Below are 16,851 nucleotides of genomic sequence, written 5' to 3'. Positions count from 1 at the left end.
ATAACACGAGATGACTCGGATACTTTAAGGCCACATACTCGTGTCAAATTCCTCAGGGCAGGCCTCGTAGGTCTCCACCCATTCCTCCTGGACTGATCCCCGGAATTTGACGTTACGGGTCACCATTCCGACCTCTGCGCGCATTTCCAGCACGACGCCCTCCACCACCTGGGTGAAGCCGTAGTGTTCGTATTCCAAGGCTGGCTCAAAGTCCAAGACGGTGCCGTCCCCAGAAACAGCTGTGTGACGAGAAGGAAAGAATAGGAAAAAAATAAGCTCTCTCTGAAAAAGAAAACTGAGAAAATTAAAAACTGTAAAAATCATTTTGAAGACCTCATCCATGACAAATTGAAATGGACCCTACTTTCTTGATATGTTGACTCAGCATCAAATAGATCTGGACCTCATCAAATTCTAACACTCTACCGTGACTATGATGAATTCACTGCAGTCATATATTCAATTAAGAACCATTGGAGGGCATATGAGATATTGGGGGTAGCTACAGTCAATCATTTTGAATTTTGCTACCATTTATCGAGTTTGTCTGGCCTGGATCAAGTTTTCAATATAGGAAGATTTCAAGTAACTGGGAATGGTGCTGTTAAAGTATAAAAAAAAAAATTAAAAATTGTCAAGAAGTCTTTGGATGCAAACCTGTGATTGTGAGGAACTCGTTCTGGCGTTGGCTGTGTCTGTGTCCTGTGGATGCAATGACGATCTGATCCCCGGCCTTCCAAGTCACTGACTTCTCCAACACCATTCGACTGGCACCTGCACCGGCTGTCTGGGCTAGCCGGGTCCACGTGATTGGGACTGGCTTACCTAGAGGATGACAGGTAAATCATGTGCACAAAATTTACTTTTGTGAATTCAAGAGACAAGGAAAAGATCCCATTTGGTAAATTCAATATTACTGACAGTATGATTAGGTAACTACTCGTCAGAGTATTTAAGTGGACTTGGAAATATGCAAACGAATCACTAGTTCTACCCATTATTAAAACACAGGACTGTTTCAACAAGAATCTTTCAGAGACTTCAAAATGATTGACTTTTACCAGGATTTGAGAGTAGACATAACTTGGTATGCTTCAGTAAGAATTTACAAAAACAGTACTACGTTTTGTGAATGACCTGTAAAACAAAGACTTTGATTCTGATTGCCAGCAAATTTATGTGCATATATGAAAACTGATTAGTTAATGGAACTGCAGCTGATACTAATCCCCCATTGATAGTCTTTCTTTATCTCCTTTACAACCATAGCTGTATTGTTATGTGTAGGAATTTCAATTTTTGTCCTTTCAGTGCCAGCTCTTGGAATGGTGCCTGTGCAACTAGTTCAAGCAAGCATACCGTGGAGGTCCAGGGTGCCGTTGCGAACGGCCAGGGTCTTGGCGCCAAACAGTGGCAGCTCAGTGGAGCGGACGTGGCCGTGCATCATGATGGTGGCCTCGTGCTGGAATGGTTCTTCCTCCGTGCCCACCTGCAGGTGGCCTCCATCCACAATCAGGATGTTCTCGGCATGGAGCTCGATGTCCGCCTCATCAAACATCACCTTGCCACCTGAGCAGCACAGAACAAAAAGGAATTTTCTTCCATTCACCTTCCACTGTTTCTAGTCAGTCCCTGTCTTGTTCTGTGATTTCTTGTAAAAAAAGATTGTATTCTGCTATTGTTCTCTTCTTTTTCTCTCATTAGTTTGCATCCCATGGTCTCTCCTTTATTTTTTTTCCATTTAACTAATTTTTTATATTCTTTTGATAAAAAATCAGGGCCATCTGCCTTCACGAAAATTATCAATCAGAGCACTGCATAACATTTGTTGAAACTCAAAAGGTACTTTGATGACTTCCATCTCATTTCATACTGTCGGGTTATATTTCTAGCCCCAAGACATCCCAAATCCTATTTATGCAGAAAACTTTACGAACGCTCCTTTGAGTAACTGTGAGTTAACCACGCCGCCATATTTGGTTGAAAAACCAAGGGGAGGGGTTTGGCAGAAGAGCAGGACTTGGACTTTACCTTGGATGAGAAGCATTTTCAAGATGGGGGTGCTGATGTCCAAAAGTAGGGTCTGGCCGGCTGGCACCACAACAAAGTCGCCCTCAACTGGCGGATCTTGGTTACCCCAGGTGTAGCGAGACGACCACACATCAATGTAGTAGAAGTCAGCGTTATCCTGCAGCACAAGTCAACCAATGAAACAGTAGCTCTTAATAATAAAACTGTCCTGCATAGTTCTTACTGTACTTGTTAATATTGTTTTGTAAGGTTTGGTGGAGGGAGGGAAAGCCATTTTCTGGATCAGGCCTTCACAGCATTATAGGGACAATTTCTTTCGTTGAGCAAATTAGGACAGAGTTTTGGGGTCATTTCGCTGTCCCTACAACTTTTTTGGTCCCCACAAAATAGATGAAATAAACACGTGTTTGTCTCCACAACTAAAGAAAAAGCATGCATGTGCCTTCAAGAGTGTTTTTAAGGTTCAATATTTCAACAACAGTCTTATTCTCAGCTCTCAAAAAGGCAATTTGAAGCGAAAGCATACCGGTAATGAGAGGTACAAATAATCCCTGAAAGGATTTACTTTCCCCAACTAACCCCCAACTGTGGCTCATTCCATATTTTCATAATGAGAAGCTTCCATTTGGTCAGCTGTATTCACCTTCATCTGTCCCCCAACACTTACAGATTAAATCCACGCCCCTCACTCTCTTCTTTACCTGGGTCGCAATTCCGTTGTTTCCAACCTCCACCCGGACTTTGGTCATCTCGGGCGGGCTATGGGGTCCAGTCTCACAGATGATCTCCGTGGTCGATTCTGATTGGACGGTGCAGGGGGACCCTCCAACGGTCACAACATTTCCGGATGACCTGTTAAACAAGGCAAAGAGTGTTTGTAAAACGAGGCTCCCCTTAAAGTTTTGTCATCAGCAGGTTTGTTATATAGCTTGTTTTCTTCAAGCAGAAGGTCATTGTGTGAATACTAAGTGATCATTTACAAATCTGTTTCAATGGATTTTTTCCGACGATGCTCAGCTTTAAAAATTTATTCAATTAACGACATGCTGACACTGACTTAGTTTATTTTTAAGGCATTTTCAAATGAACAAGACAGCTGAGTAAAGTCGGGTGCAAACCTGTAACACCACTAACTGGTCATCACATTCACCAACAGCCAGGTCCATGTATGTCAGCTGTGACACCTTTTGCTCAAAAACTCAGAATTGAAGTTGGCTCAATCTTAAGTGAAGTTTTTTAAAACTCAACTTTTCAACAACAAAGTAGACATTTCTTCATGCACTGAAGCAAAGAATGAATTTTACATTTAAATAAATGCGAGGCACTATCATTTAGTTCACTGTCTTACTCAAAACCAGAGCCGGTGATGTTGAGGGTGGTTCCACCTGCAGTGCCCCCGCGGCGAGGCTCCACAGAGTCAATGACTGGTGTCAGGCTGGTCTTGTAGGTGAAGGCGTCCGACTCAGTGGACGTGGCACCGCTGGCCAGGGTGACAGTGACATCACAGACTACTTCGCCACTACCTGCACCCAAATCAGTTTCATACATTACGTTAAGTTATGACAGAGATATGCTTAAAATTCCACAAACTTTCTTCACATCTGACACAATTCATGAGATGCTTGTCAGCCACATATGAGCTGGAAAGAGAGACTTTACTCTGGCCAAAGGTATCACAAACCATAAATGCAACCACAAATCGACACTTTTACATTTGGCTGAAAACACAATGTTGAAAAGCACTCTTTATTCATAATTTTGCAAACAGAAACATCATCATCCTCAAAAAAAGAGGAACATTGACACAGAAAGGGTATAACAGAAGCCATGTGGCTATTTTGAGCAACCGCCACTCGACAAAAAAGGCATTTTATGGTTCGATCTCTCTCATTCGTGGGACTTTGCCATTCAACACATCCCTAGCCATCTGGCAAATGACCCATCAAGTCATCTTCAGTTGCCTGATAAAGTCTGAAGTTTTCGGGCAAAATGTCATCGAACTAAAATAAGTAAGTTTCAGTTGAACTGATTTAACTCAATATGTCACCCTATCTACTTGATGACTGACAACATGCTTCAAAGTTTCAGCTCTTATGAAAACACTGTTTAAAATGACAGAGTTGAGCACTAGCAGCTGCAGGGCTGAGACATCCTTTTGGGAACAATTTATTGGCAGAAAAGGGAATTTTCGGACCTGAGTTGGCAGGCACTTCACACTCAATCAATGAGGACGTGCTGTTGCTGATCGGGCAGGAATTGTTGCAAACCATGACAATGGCTGTCTCATCAAAGCCAGCTCCATCAATAGACAGGATGCGACCTCCACCAAAACTTCCTAAAAACAAAAAACACCAAAGAGTGGTGTAAATAGTGGACATTTTGTAGGGGGGCACACGTGGGGGCCCTTACTTTCTGGAGGAGGCGTTCAACGAGTTTGGTCAGAGTTGAAACATTGACTAAGCAAGAATATTACTATCTTTCCTTCTCTAAATTCTGAAAGGAGGAGGGGGCATAGACCTTGTCTTTTTTCATGTCCCTTCCCTTAGTTACTGATCACAAAACATACTAAGATCATTGGATAACTTCGATTTCAATCCAACATTTGGCTATAGAAAAAATTCATCACACTAATTATTTTTTAAAACTACTTGCAATTCGGGAAAGAACAAAGATTTTCAAAACAAAAAATGGCTCTGTGTACTTATGACACTCAATAAAAGTTAAAATAGCTTCCAGTGACCCATAGATTCCATAAAGACCATCTGAATTGTCCACAGGACTAAACTGCCACACATTTGCAAACTGATTGTTTTCAATGTTTGGACACATCCATTGTAACCTTAATTTTCAGTTTTTCCATTGTATCATGGTCAACTTGTGTAGACTCCAGATCAATTTCCACTGTGCCAAGGGTTCAATCATGACACAAGCCAGTGATGAAAAGCTACTAAAGAACTCTGTGTTTGAAAGAATTCTGGCATACACGGGAGTCTGTGCTCACCTTCGACAGGTCACAAATGAATTCTGGCATACTTTGGGGCTCTACACTCACCTTCAACAGGGCTGACTGACGACAGCGTCAGCTCGTACTCAAACATGGTGTCGCTGCCTGACAAGCCCTTGCCCTTGATGTAGATCACCACAGCATAGGTGCCAGCTGAGTGGGGGCCTACGCTGCACGTGATGGAATCATCGGCTGCGCTACTGACGGTGCAGACCACACCGTCGATGAAGACGGCCACGTCGGACGTGTTGGTGCTGAAGCTGGAACCGGATATTGTGATGCTGTCGCCAGTGACGCCTGTAATTAGCATTCAAAAGATCAGAGGGGCTTAGAAATAAGCAAACAACAGCTGGTTCAGCTATTCATGTCTAAGCATGCAGCACCGACAGTAGCCCATCCATCTTCGGGGTCCAGGGGGCCAAAAATGAGGACTTTTTCTAAAAATGATTGTCCACATCTAATTAATCTGAACACGATTCCTCAACTCCCCTCCCTGAGAAATGCAGCAGTACCATTTCTAAAGTGTTGCTCCTTTCAATTCCTGGATAAAGTGACAACATCTCTTCAAAAGGTGATGGGAGGGGAGAGTGGTTAATTTGTTTCTCCTCTGCTGAGAAATATTCACAATGTGCTTTTATTTCTCAAGTTATTCCGGGACAGACAATGGAATTTTTGGGAGGCTTTACAAAATGACAAAAATTAAAGAAATACTCACCCGAGGTTGGTGTGATTGAATTTATTGTCGGCGTGTCAGAAGCTGAGTACTCGTAATTGGCGGCTGGGTAATCTTCACCCTGGGAGGTCACCACAAGCTCAACTACTCCTGCAGCATGGTCAGATGTCACGCAGATTATCTCATACAAGGACACACTCTCAATGACGCAGTCTGATCCATCAATGTCAACTGTGGTGCTACCGTCCACAAAGCCGCTACCCAGGATGGTGATGGATTGTCCTCCCTCTGTGCTACCAGAGCTTGGGTCGATGCTGTCGATGACCATGGCACTTGTGACGATATTGCTGACGTTGAAATAGGCATCACCCTTGCCAGCGATGTTGACAACCACAGGCTGGTCGCCAACGGGCACGTACCCAACGTCGCACTGTATCTCCTCGTCGTAGGCATTTGTCACGACACAGGCAACCCCGCCGATCATCACAGTGATGTCTGAGGTCTCATTAACAAATCCGTAGCCAAGGATCTGGATGGAAGTGCTGGCACCGGAGACAGTGGTTGGGGAGATTCCATCCACGACAGGCGTCATGGCTTCAGAAAACTCAAAGCTGCAGTCATCATTGCAGGCAGCCCACTGGGAGTTGATCTCCAGACGGAGCTCAGCACTCCCTGCCGCGGCCGGTGTTGTCTTGCACACCACCTGCATGTAGGTGACTGACTGGACCAGGCAGCCGCTGCTGCCAATCCACACTGATACCGTGTCGGACGAGAAGCCATCCCCCGAGATGACGACCTCCGTGCCGCCAGTGATTCCCCCGCTGTGGGTAGACAGTGCGTCGATCTGTGGCTTGAGGGTGAAACCACGGTCAGCTGGCATCGGAATCTGAACGAGGGCACGGCCAAGGTTCTTTACCACCAGTGAGATGGACAGGGGCTGACCGACTGGCATGCTGCCAGCGGTGTCCATCAGGCAGGTGACGGAGACATTTGTGGCCATCTGAGGAATGCAAGAGTAGCTGCCGAACGAGATCTCATTCTCGCACGGCACATCACTAAAGCCCAACCCAGTGACATTGATGATCTGATCTGGGGTGCCCCTAAGGAAAGAAAAAAGATTAACATTTAGTTATTTTAAAACATTAATATTCTATATTGCAGAATTTTGTTTTATCATCTAGTTGCCAAAGTTTACGTTCTTTGTTTGAGCACAGACATGTAAGCACATTTCTTCTATGTTAATGCACCCTAAAAGACTTGTCACATTTTAAGCTTGCAAGATTACAGGCTAATAGTTTTGATGCAAACATGCTCCCTAGTAGAGTGAAAATAAACTGTGCTTTTAGACGGGATGGGGAACCTTACACTTTGGGACCAAAGTCGTCCACGATGGGCATCTTGCAGGCCCAGTAGGAGAAGTAGAAACTGGAGGAGTCGGGTTGCTCAGCCGGGGGCACATTACATGATGGGATAGCCATGCTACTACCTGAACAGTTGTCTGAACTCATGGGTTCCCCAACATCTGTAAGAAAACCAAAAAATGTCATTTTAACATGTGACTTGAATGAACAAGAACTAGAATATCCTTGAAGTGTCATGTGACCTTCAGCAAGTTAAGCAACACATGGAAGCACACCTTTGCACATATTCATGAGTCTAATATCAAAATTTTTATCTGCCTTGAGCAGAAGTACCCCCTCATTGGTTGAAAAGGGCCATGTTGGTTGGGAGTGTTTATTTTGCTGGTAGTGATACGACTGTAACACGTCCATTTCAAAAGTCATTTGTGAACCAGCAAAGTTCAGTTCTGACCGAAGGAACCTCCATTTCTAGGAAAAATTGTGCCCTCCCTTGGTCCAGCTTGGGGCTCATAAGCAAGAGGACAGATTTTGGATAAGTCTAAACTACTCAGAAGATAATCTATAATAACACCAGGGATATTGTTAAAACTATCTTTTGTTAATACCTGACTGGGTGTCATGCAAGGCGTCATATCCTCCCACAGTAACCACCACTTTGTTGGATGTTGCTGTGGGCTCGTTGACTTTGACTATTCCCTTCATGTAGAGGTTGCCATCTTCATCCACAGGGCCACTAGAATAGTAATAAGTGCCCGGGGTGGAGAATCGGTAGGCAAAATTACCTGCAGTGGAAATGACAAAGGAACACAATATGTAAACAAAATCTCAAAAGCTTAACAACAAAAATTAGTGAACATTGGAAGAACGCTGTGCTTGTCGGTAGGTGGTGAAATACTGACGCAGTCAATGGTGGGGGAGAGACAAATCGTGAAGATTACCCGCAAGAACGGTACTATACACAAAGAAACCAAGCTCAAGGGATAGTTCAAATTAAAAGACGTATATTGCTTGAATTACACTGAACTGACTGGCAGTTATGTTTTAAACTTGACCACATCCAAGTATTAACATAAGTCGCTGATGTGCAGAATGACAAGTTGCAAAAGGATTGGGCTTTTAAAAGCTAATTGTGATGCTGAGAGGCACTGAATCAATTGAAAATTCCAAAATTTTCGATGCCCAGGGGTAATTAGTATCAAATCTAACAGATAAAGTGTTTTCATAAAGTCTACAACTAAATAAAGATTAATGTTCTTACCGTCGGAGGATCGTTCCCCGCTGTAGAATCCCTGACCGTCGTACATGACCGCATCAGCATCGGCCGTCTGCATGACGGCGTACCCGATGCCAGTGACCTGCTGTTGCACTGACCACTGCCATACCACGACATCACCGGCCGTCACAGACAGAACCTGGGGATTCCATTTGTAGCCGATGCCGTACACTGTACATTCAGAGGAGGGTCAAGAACGTATTTACACAAATGTGTCAGACATTCTGAGTCAAGTTTCACGGCCCTTTCCAGCGTGAGTGGAGAATTTTTTGGAGTGGAGAATTTCTGCTTTCTGAAGCAGAAAGTTCTGTACTGATAATTTTAGCACATTTTAGTGGAAAGGGCATTTTGCATAGGCTTACGCATACACCACACAAGAGCAACGGTGCTAGCACAGTTAATGTGGATTTTCTGAACCAAGGCTCAGAGCTCTGATTATGAGTGACAAAAATCTGTGGCTGCAGAGGCTTAGAAATTGGACTCAGTGAGTATGAACATGTACTGCAGCTTCACATGTGAGAAGGTCGTCCAAAGTGTGCAGTGCACATGTCGACAGAGTGTCCGACAACAGCGATAAACATTCCATGTTTTTTATTTACTGCTGAAGTGCAAAAAGAAAGAGACTCACATTGGTGCTTGCCAAAGTTGTCCACACTGTGAGTAGCCTCAGAGGATGTCGTCAGGCATTGGATGCTGCTGTCGGCCACTGAATTCACTGTGCAAGCAACGCCGCCGAGACTGACCGAGACATCGCTGGTGTTTGTCCCGAAACCGACGCCTGCGATGGTCACCGCGGTGACACCTTGAACAGAGCCGCTGTCTGGAAATATCCCTGTCACGTCCAGCTGGTACACAAACGTCATGCCACTGTTGGGGGGAAAAAAAGTGATCACCAACCTACAATCAGACTGATACTGGAGGAGTACGTCTGTATGTATGGCCTTTATCTGGAGATGTACCTACTGCAATGAAAATAGTCATCAAAGAACTCATTGCCGTTTATGAACCTCGCATTATGAGTAGCTTCCATATTCATCCGCTAGGATTAATTCAAAGTTTCTCAGTGCACAAACACAACTTTTAAGGTCTGTGTTTCAAAAAAGAATTTTAGCACAACGCAATCCCTTTATTATTTTTCTGAGGGCACTGTGAAGCATGGTTTCCATGTATTTGAGCCATTTACTGACTAATTTTTTAAAAATATTAAGACCGCTTGCTTCAAAGCAACTGAATGACTCACTTGGCTTCGGCAAACCCTTGGTCAGTCACCTCCAGGATAACATAGAAGGTCCCCGGTGAATGCTCAGGAATGGTGCAATTGACTTCGCCATCCGCCTGAGCAGTGACCACGCAGTCTGCATTGCCGACGGTAACCTTGGCACCGCTGCTTCCAAAGCCACTGCCCGAGATGGTCAAAATGCCTCCGCCTGAAAAGAGAAAGGCATTAACTTGCCAACTGTAAAAGTAAACCTGTGTCAGTCCAAGGTAACAGGGCTAACAGGTAAATGTCTTGAACCTGTGAGGCATAACTTGGTTGATTTGGTTTTTATAAATCTTTGGCCGATTTGATGTCTGGTAAAGTTTGCCACAGACAACCTTTGGGGTAGATTTTTTTACAGTGGATAACAGGAGTTTGGTTTTGAAGCCTAGGGAAAACTTAGTTCATAGAACACCCCCAAACACTGTACAGAATTCAATTGCTTTGTCGCACATACACTAAAATGAATAATAATTTACAGCTCTTCAGAGGTAAAATTTGAAACTGTCAACTTACTTTAAGTGTAGCTTGTACTTAGAAACAGGATGACTTTTGTTCAAAATTATGCCATTTTCAGTTTGAATTCTTGTTGGCAAAAGAAAACTTTCAAATGGCATCACCTTTCACACTAGACACGTTGGGACTGATCCCCAAAATCGTTGGGGTCAGGGAAGGGTCAAAGGTGAAGATGCCCTCCTCGGTGAGGGTCTGGCTGTTCACCACGATGATCAGGTCCACCTGGAGGGAGCGTCGCCTGCGTCTGGATTCCTGGGCCCACAGAGAGGCAAAACATACAGGTAAGAGTTTGGCCCTAGGTTCAAGCTATGAACTGTTGCAGTATCAACCAATCAGCGTTTTTCATAGAATTTTAAAATCAAATACAAATTTCACATTCAGCCTTGCGATGGATACAAAGGCGAAATCCACTCAAAATGCCATTTTAATGAAGGAATGGCACTTTCAGAAATTTTTTTTGATCTCAATACTAACTCAATGCATGCATCGACTGTAAAACTATGAAGTTGTTATGCACATGCATGACTGTCGCCATTTGCATGCCCTTGTCTGAGTCAGCCCAGTCGAAAGCTTGGATTCCTCAATATTGGTCAACTCCAAGGGTAAGTCCTTAACCTCTTGGTGCTGTTCACATGTACATAGAATATACATACCTGTGTGTCCAATGCAATGACGCACTGGATTTCATCGTACGTTATCGTGTCAATTATGCACGACTGCCCACCAATAGTTACTGAGGTGCTTTGCATATCTTCACTGAAGCCGTACCCTGTGATGTTTACTCGGGTACCGCCTGCAAACAAGCAAACAAAAAATCACCATAAATCTGGGGAAATCACACAAAAAACAAAATTCTTTGTTAGCAAAGAACCCCCAGTATAAAGATATCATGATGGTTGGTTTGCAAATGAAAATCAGGTTGATTTACGATCTTGACCTAATGCATGAACGGAAAAATGCTCAATCTAGTGCTATGTGAGCCAACTGGCCTAACTTTTAGAGACCTGCCTTACAGGCTGAAGATGTTGCGAAGAAGGTGAAAGGTGAATTAGGTGAAAGTCTTGAAAGCTCAAGTCATGCAAATCACGAGGTAGTTTTAGTGGCCACTGGTCTTTGCTCAAGCAAGCATTTTTGAGTGTGTTTTCAGTATTTTTTCACCCCTGAATTTTGGCGCTTTTACAGTCAAGACATCATAAGACCACAAAGAAGATAAGACACAAGACCAGTCTCAAGTTACAGGGTGAACAATGGGACAGGGAGGCTTTTGTTGCTACTCATCTGAGCAGTGTGGGACTTGAATTCAGACTGAAGGTCTACTGCCAGCCTTGGGCTGGTCTTGTGAGGACTTGTCATGGTCTTAACGCTTGTCGACTACAGCACTGCCAAACGAATGCAATCTCTTGAAGTCAAACAACATTACCAGCTGTGCTTCCAGATGTTGGGCTGACATTGGTAACTCCTAGTTCATACTGGAATGTGATCGGTCCTGACAAAAAAATGCAAAACAGAAATTTTCATTAATTCTACAATACCAGAAGAATATGTCCCAAGTGGCGTGTGCTAAAAAATTACAAAGGATGACGAACTTGGACGTTTAGAATTCATCTTGGAGGACGATCGTTAAGGGGTACACTATACTCCAGAACACACAACCAGCAGGAGTAGGAATCTGCAGGTAATCAGAGTACAACCCAGGTCAGGCCATATAGGTGTATTCTTGCATAACAGATTCTTTAAAGATGGAAGAAAGGTCTCCTGTTGGTGAAAATGTGATCCGAGAGTAATGGCTAAGTGACATTTTCCTGCATCCACAAGTACTGAGAGTAAACACAACTGAAAGTCTCACAGTCTGGCAACGACAGTCAAGGGTTTATTTGTCTATGGACTGTACTAAGTATGGTCACTGTTTTCACAAATGCAAACACAAGTGCTTTGTAGGAACACTTCAAAAAAAACTGTAGAGCAATCACCTTCGGTTTCAAGAACTGAAGACTGACATATGTGGTGGAATAATTATGGTCTTCACAAACGAACACCAAAGCATGACCATGCTTTAAAGGGTTTTTGCATGGATTTACTCCATCAATTTATTAAAGGGATAAAAATTGTACTTGGAACCTTTAAAGTTGGGAGGTTCAGAAAAACTTCACTTCTTGAAAATAATAATTTGCTGAATGGATGCATGTAGTGCTCATTTGATGTCTTTCTGTAAATTTTGTGCGAACAAAGCCCACTCAAGAATCACCGTGTGTCAGCTTGTAGTGTCAGTGAAGATACCATCCTCCTGGTGAAAACCAAACCTAGCACAACAAGAGACTGGGTTTGCCGATTTGGGACACTCACCATTCGGGTATAAGGAATTACCACGACCCTCTACCATCAGGCTGATATTATACAAGCCGGCTGCCGATTCAGTGACGGCGCAGGACACGGAGGACTCATTGAAAGAGACAACATCGCACACAGCACCACCGATAGTGACGTTGTTTTCTCCAGCATTGACGCTGAACCCGGAGCCGGTGATGGTTAGGACAGTGTCATGGTAGGCAGAGCCTTTGGAGAAAGAGTGGCCACATGGCATGGAAAATAAGTACCGAGTAGGAGAGATAACTTATGGATTAACAATACCTATTTTTTACATTTTGATAGTAGAAGGATTTATGTCTGTGGTTGTCCTCAATAACTCAACAGCATGAGTGTCAAGAAACATGTCACACTATCAAGGAAAATCTCGTCTTCTCGAGTCTTTCAAGGACTGGAGAAAGAGAGGGAGTGAGAAAATATCTCATCCACAAAGGTGTAACTCACAAAGCTGCTGAACCTAGAGCAAAAAGAAACTGTGAACATTATTTCCTACACCTCTTCTTAATGGTTTCTAACCCTAACACTCCTCAGTCCTCCAACAGGTGAAGGATTGAGGAGGGTTAGGGCTAACAACCATTGTTTTCCTGTGATATTTTCCAGTGGTATGATGACGAGCATCAGTCTGGTGGGCCACAGTATACTTTCGACTCACCATTTGCAGGGGTAGAGCTTAAGATTTTGGGTGTGACGCTGTCGCTGTACTCAAAGGAGCACTGGCCCAGGGAACAGCTAGATGGGACGTTGTTGACGATCACCTCCACCTGAGCAAGGCAAAAAGGGTTCCATCCGATGGAAGAATTATCTTGGTCAATTTGAATTTTATCCTCCATTCTTAAGAAAGACGAAGGACATCTTAAAAGAACAATGAAAGTAACCGCCAACCAAGTCTTTCAAGTTTCTTATAAGTTGATCTAAAATATACGAGGTTCATTCTGTAAACCTGGGTTCTAGGTTTTGTGGGTTCTTATCACTTCTGACATATGATTTTGTAAGCTCACAACAAACTCTTTACTTTCCAAGTTATTTTTTAAACAACTAGAAATAGCTTGCAACCAATTTCAGTGATATTTTCATGTCACATTATGCAAGTCAGGTGTAACTGGGACACAAGTCACACTGTTAGACCCCATAGTTATAAAATGATCCACTGGTGACTATTTCATTAATTTTATCATTTTGGAAGCACTGCTAAAGTGAGGGCATCTCAGAGAGCAATTGATTTTCCTTTAAAACCCTACTCTTAAAAACTAGAATTTTAAAATGCTACACTGAACAGTATTAAATTTGTCTGCATGCCAAGATGGGGAAATTACATCAGGCATGTATATCAAAAAAATTTATTGTGCTGTTATCATTAATTGCTTGTTCATTTAACTTATTTTAATTTCATATTTAATTGCTTACATTATCCTTATTCATTTCCAGTAATTCCTATTCTTTTATATTTAAATATTTTTAAGTTCTAACTTTTGGCTTCAAATACTTTTACATATTAGTATTTTTATTTAAATTTATTCACTCTATACACAACTTGATGTGGAGGGGCAGGTCTTGGCCACAGTGATTGTTATTGCTTTTGCCTCTCCAATGCCCATCTTGTACGTGATGAAAAAAAATTGGCATGAATGAATGATAATAATAATAAAAAAGGAACCCTGTGCCTCGTAGTAAATACTGCCATGAGGGTTTGAAGCTATGCAAAGGCAGTAACTTTAGCATCTTCACCTAAGTAAATGAGGATATGGTCACACACTGAATTGAATGACCCAGTAGTTCTGTAGTTGGAGACTATTGAGCTGCTTTATTATGCATGTCACACATTGGCAATATGAGTAAGTGTTTGACACTGAAGCCTAGGTCTATGATTCTGTATCTTTTCATGACTCACTTGCGGCTGAGGGTGGGCGAGCCTGAGGAACTCTCCAGGTATTGGAGCCAGGAAGACATGACCCTCCTCCACACGATGGGAAGTCACGCCCACCTCGTAGCCTGTCAGTCCGCTACCATTCACCTGACACGGTCACAAGTACAGAGAAGTCATACCAATGTCAATCTTACCAACGGAGTGGGGGGGGGGAATGCTTGGTACAACATAAAATTTTTGGATCCCAAAATAGTCTGTAGTAGAAGATTAAATTCACCTGAAAATGAAGCACACAAGTTTTTATGGGATTTACCAGAGAAAAAAATGCTGACATTTTCCAGCTTTGGATCTTTCTTGAGCTGGTGGGGAAGGGGGGCTGAACATAATTTCTATGAGATACTGTTCAAGAAAATGTGACTATAAATTACTGTGTGTGTAACAGGGTGGGTGGCAGAAGTCTGTGCCCCCTTAACTCTGAATACCCATGTTTGAAATTGTTAAATTTACCAAACCTATTTGAAAGCTACAGCTTCTTTGCTTTTGTGCAGCTCCGCTCAAAAAAGTTGTGCAACCTAGATGTCTCCTCAGAAATGTCACCCTTGTAACGGCACTGCTCTAGGCATCTTTCCTCATTTTTCTCTGGTTTGTGGCAAGGTATTAACTTAACCCTTCATTTAACTGACATGCCACTATACCACTATCATCTGGGGCTGTTGTCAAGGGATGGCTTACCTGCATGAGGGGCTGCTTGCCTCCCTTGGACAGCCACTCCACCTCCCATGAGTAGCCTGAGCAGCTGCCTTCCCTGAACACTTCTAAGGAGCCGATGTCCAGGTTGGCTTGGAGGGCCTCCTTCAGTTGGTCTGCTGTGGCCTGGGCTGAAACTGTCATCACATAAAAAACAGAAGCAGTGATGGCTTTAGAGGATCAGAATTTGATTTCCATACTGATCCACGAGACAGGACAGCAACACCGATACCTCAGCATCAAATTATCAAATCATCCGATTTTGTTAAAACCTGATCTTCATTTTGGAATAGACTGAGCTATTCCAGGTTCAAATCACACTCAGGCCATTATACGGATAGCATTTTCAGTAATAGAATTAAAGATTATTCAGGATATCCCCAAGCCTTAAAACTCCACGTTATTCATCATTCCCCTGGCAGATTTCTTCAGGCTTCAGAGAATGTGCACTGTTGAAAGTTTCTTTGATTCATCACAGGACAGCATAAAAAACACGATAAGCCTCTTGATGAAAGGCCAAAGCCCTACCTTCGAAATTTACACCGTACAGTTCAATCTCAAAGGTTCCACCAATCGGGGGAGTGGCTGGCACCCTCCGCTGAACGGAGATCATGGTGTCGGAGGGCCAGGTCTCACTCCAGTATGCCACTTCACTGCTTGAATTGGTGCTGATGTTGGCGTCCTTGATGCCAATCAGTGGGAAATCATTGCCACAAGCAGCTGGCGTCAGGGTGATGTTGAAGCTCAAGTCGGTCTTGTGGACGGATGCGTCCAGCACAAAGATGCCATTTGGGCTTGCAGCACGTTGCTCGCGTACATCTACAGGAGGTGTCATTGATAGGGTTTGTTTTACATTGTTAACTAGTATTAGCATAACGTAATTCACACTTTTGGAAAAGTAATGCAATCCTTAACATCATATGAAGCATCTTTAAATTGTTAATTGTGATGCAGGTGTCCATTCATGGTTTGGACCGTGGTTATGCCTAAGGGCGACATTTTATGCACATTTGGTAGCTGTCTACAAAATGATTTTCTTGCAAGATTAAAACAATACAGACACCTGCATCACATCAATTTGTATCCAATCCTTGAGGTAAATTACTTTTTGACAGGTGGCTTACATTAATCATCCCAAAAGAGGTAAAAGGGAATCAGAATAGACAATAATGTCCCGTACACTCAGAGTGACACAGGCCAGTGTGTATGACGTCACGTGACTGTACTCATCACATGGTGCTCAGGGAGCACTTTGGGCCAACTTTAATCACCATCAGATAATCACAATGAGTTAGGATATCATAGCCTTCCCAGTACTATTGACTATTCAGTGGATTAATGGGGTGAAGTAGCTCCACGGAATTCAAAACCTCTGTCTAATACTCACATTGTGGGACACTGCGTCCAATGTAAAGGTTGTCAAGGAACAGATCTTGGCCTTCTATCCTGAACACTCTGATGCGCTCGAATCTCAGGGCTGTTCCACTCAGGTGTTGATTATAGACCCAGGTGGACTGGATCAAGGTATGTACATCTAAGCAGGTGTATAACCAGCTGAAACAAGGACCAAATAAAGGGCACAGTTAGACATCATCCATTCACTCAAATCTTACTGATTTAAGGCTTGACACCAGTGGCGTAGCTGGGATTTTACTAGTGGGGGGCACAAGGGGTGCACCAGCATCTTATGGGGGGCACCAGCTTTCAGTGGTGTGGTTTTTTGGGGGCAAGCTATTGTTAGCCTTGTTCAATATCCATTC

The 16,851-nt window shown here is 43.2% G+C and overlaps 1 protein-coding gene across 3 annotated transcripts in view; it reads right to left on the bottom strand.

Annotated features, from left to right (window-relative positions):
* LOC110983068 (fibrocystin-L-like) overlaps positions 1–16,851 on the bottom strand; it is a 68,669-nt gene that overhangs the window by 22,778 nt on the left and 29,040 nt on the right. For all 3 annotated transcript variants that reach the window (XM_022241983.2, XM_022241981.2, XM_087144602.1), the window contains exons 20-42: positions 16,479–16,645; positions 15,620–15,910; positions 15,077–15,228; positions 14,369–14,491; positions 13,133–13,241; positions 12,460–12,669; positions 11,537–11,602; positions 10,770–10,909; positions 10,221–10,368; positions 9,583–9,769; positions 8,971–9,209; positions 8,328–8,513; positions 7,675–7,851; positions 7,074–7,230; positions 5,751–6,808; positions 5,084–5,332; positions 4,226–4,366; positions 3,380–3,554; positions 2,733–2,883; positions 2,032–2,188; positions 1,360–1,569; positions 658–825; positions 39–239 (exon numbers count right to left, since the gene is read on the bottom strand). In XM_022241983.2, the coding sequence (XP_022097675.2) occupies positions 39–239; positions 658–825; positions 1,360–1,569; positions 2,032–2,188; positions 2,733–2,883; positions 3,380–3,554; positions 4,226–4,366; positions 5,084–5,332; positions 5,751–6,808; positions 7,074–7,230; positions 7,675–7,851; positions 8,328–8,513; positions 8,971–9,209; positions 9,583–9,769; positions 10,221–10,368; positions 10,770–10,909; positions 11,537–11,602; positions 12,460–12,669; positions 13,133–13,241; positions 14,369–14,491; positions 15,077–15,228; positions 15,620–15,910; positions 16,479–16,645 (4,862 nt within the window). The remainder of the gene's footprint in view (positions 1–38; positions 240–657; positions 826–1,359; positions 1,570–2,031; positions 2,189–2,732; positions 2,884–3,379; positions 3,555–4,225; positions 4,367–5,083; positions 5,333–5,750; positions 6,809–7,073; positions 7,231–7,674; positions 7,852–8,327; positions 8,514–8,970; positions 9,210–9,582; positions 9,770–10,220; positions 10,369–10,769; positions 10,910–11,536; positions 11,603–12,459; positions 12,670–13,132; positions 13,242–14,368; positions 14,492–15,076; positions 15,229–15,619; positions 15,911–16,478; positions 16,646–16,851) is intronic.

This window comes from Acanthaster planci, linkage group LG13 (genome assembly GCF_054643075.1).
Source record: "Acanthaster planci isolate LZ-2023a linkage group LG13, COTS_SCS, whole genome shotgun sequence".
NCBI classification, from domain to species: domain Eukaryota; kingdom Metazoa; phylum Echinodermata; class Asteroidea; order Valvatida; family Acanthasteridae; genus Acanthaster; species Acanthaster planci.
This window is presented reverse-complemented; position numbering and strand designations above follow the sequence as displayed.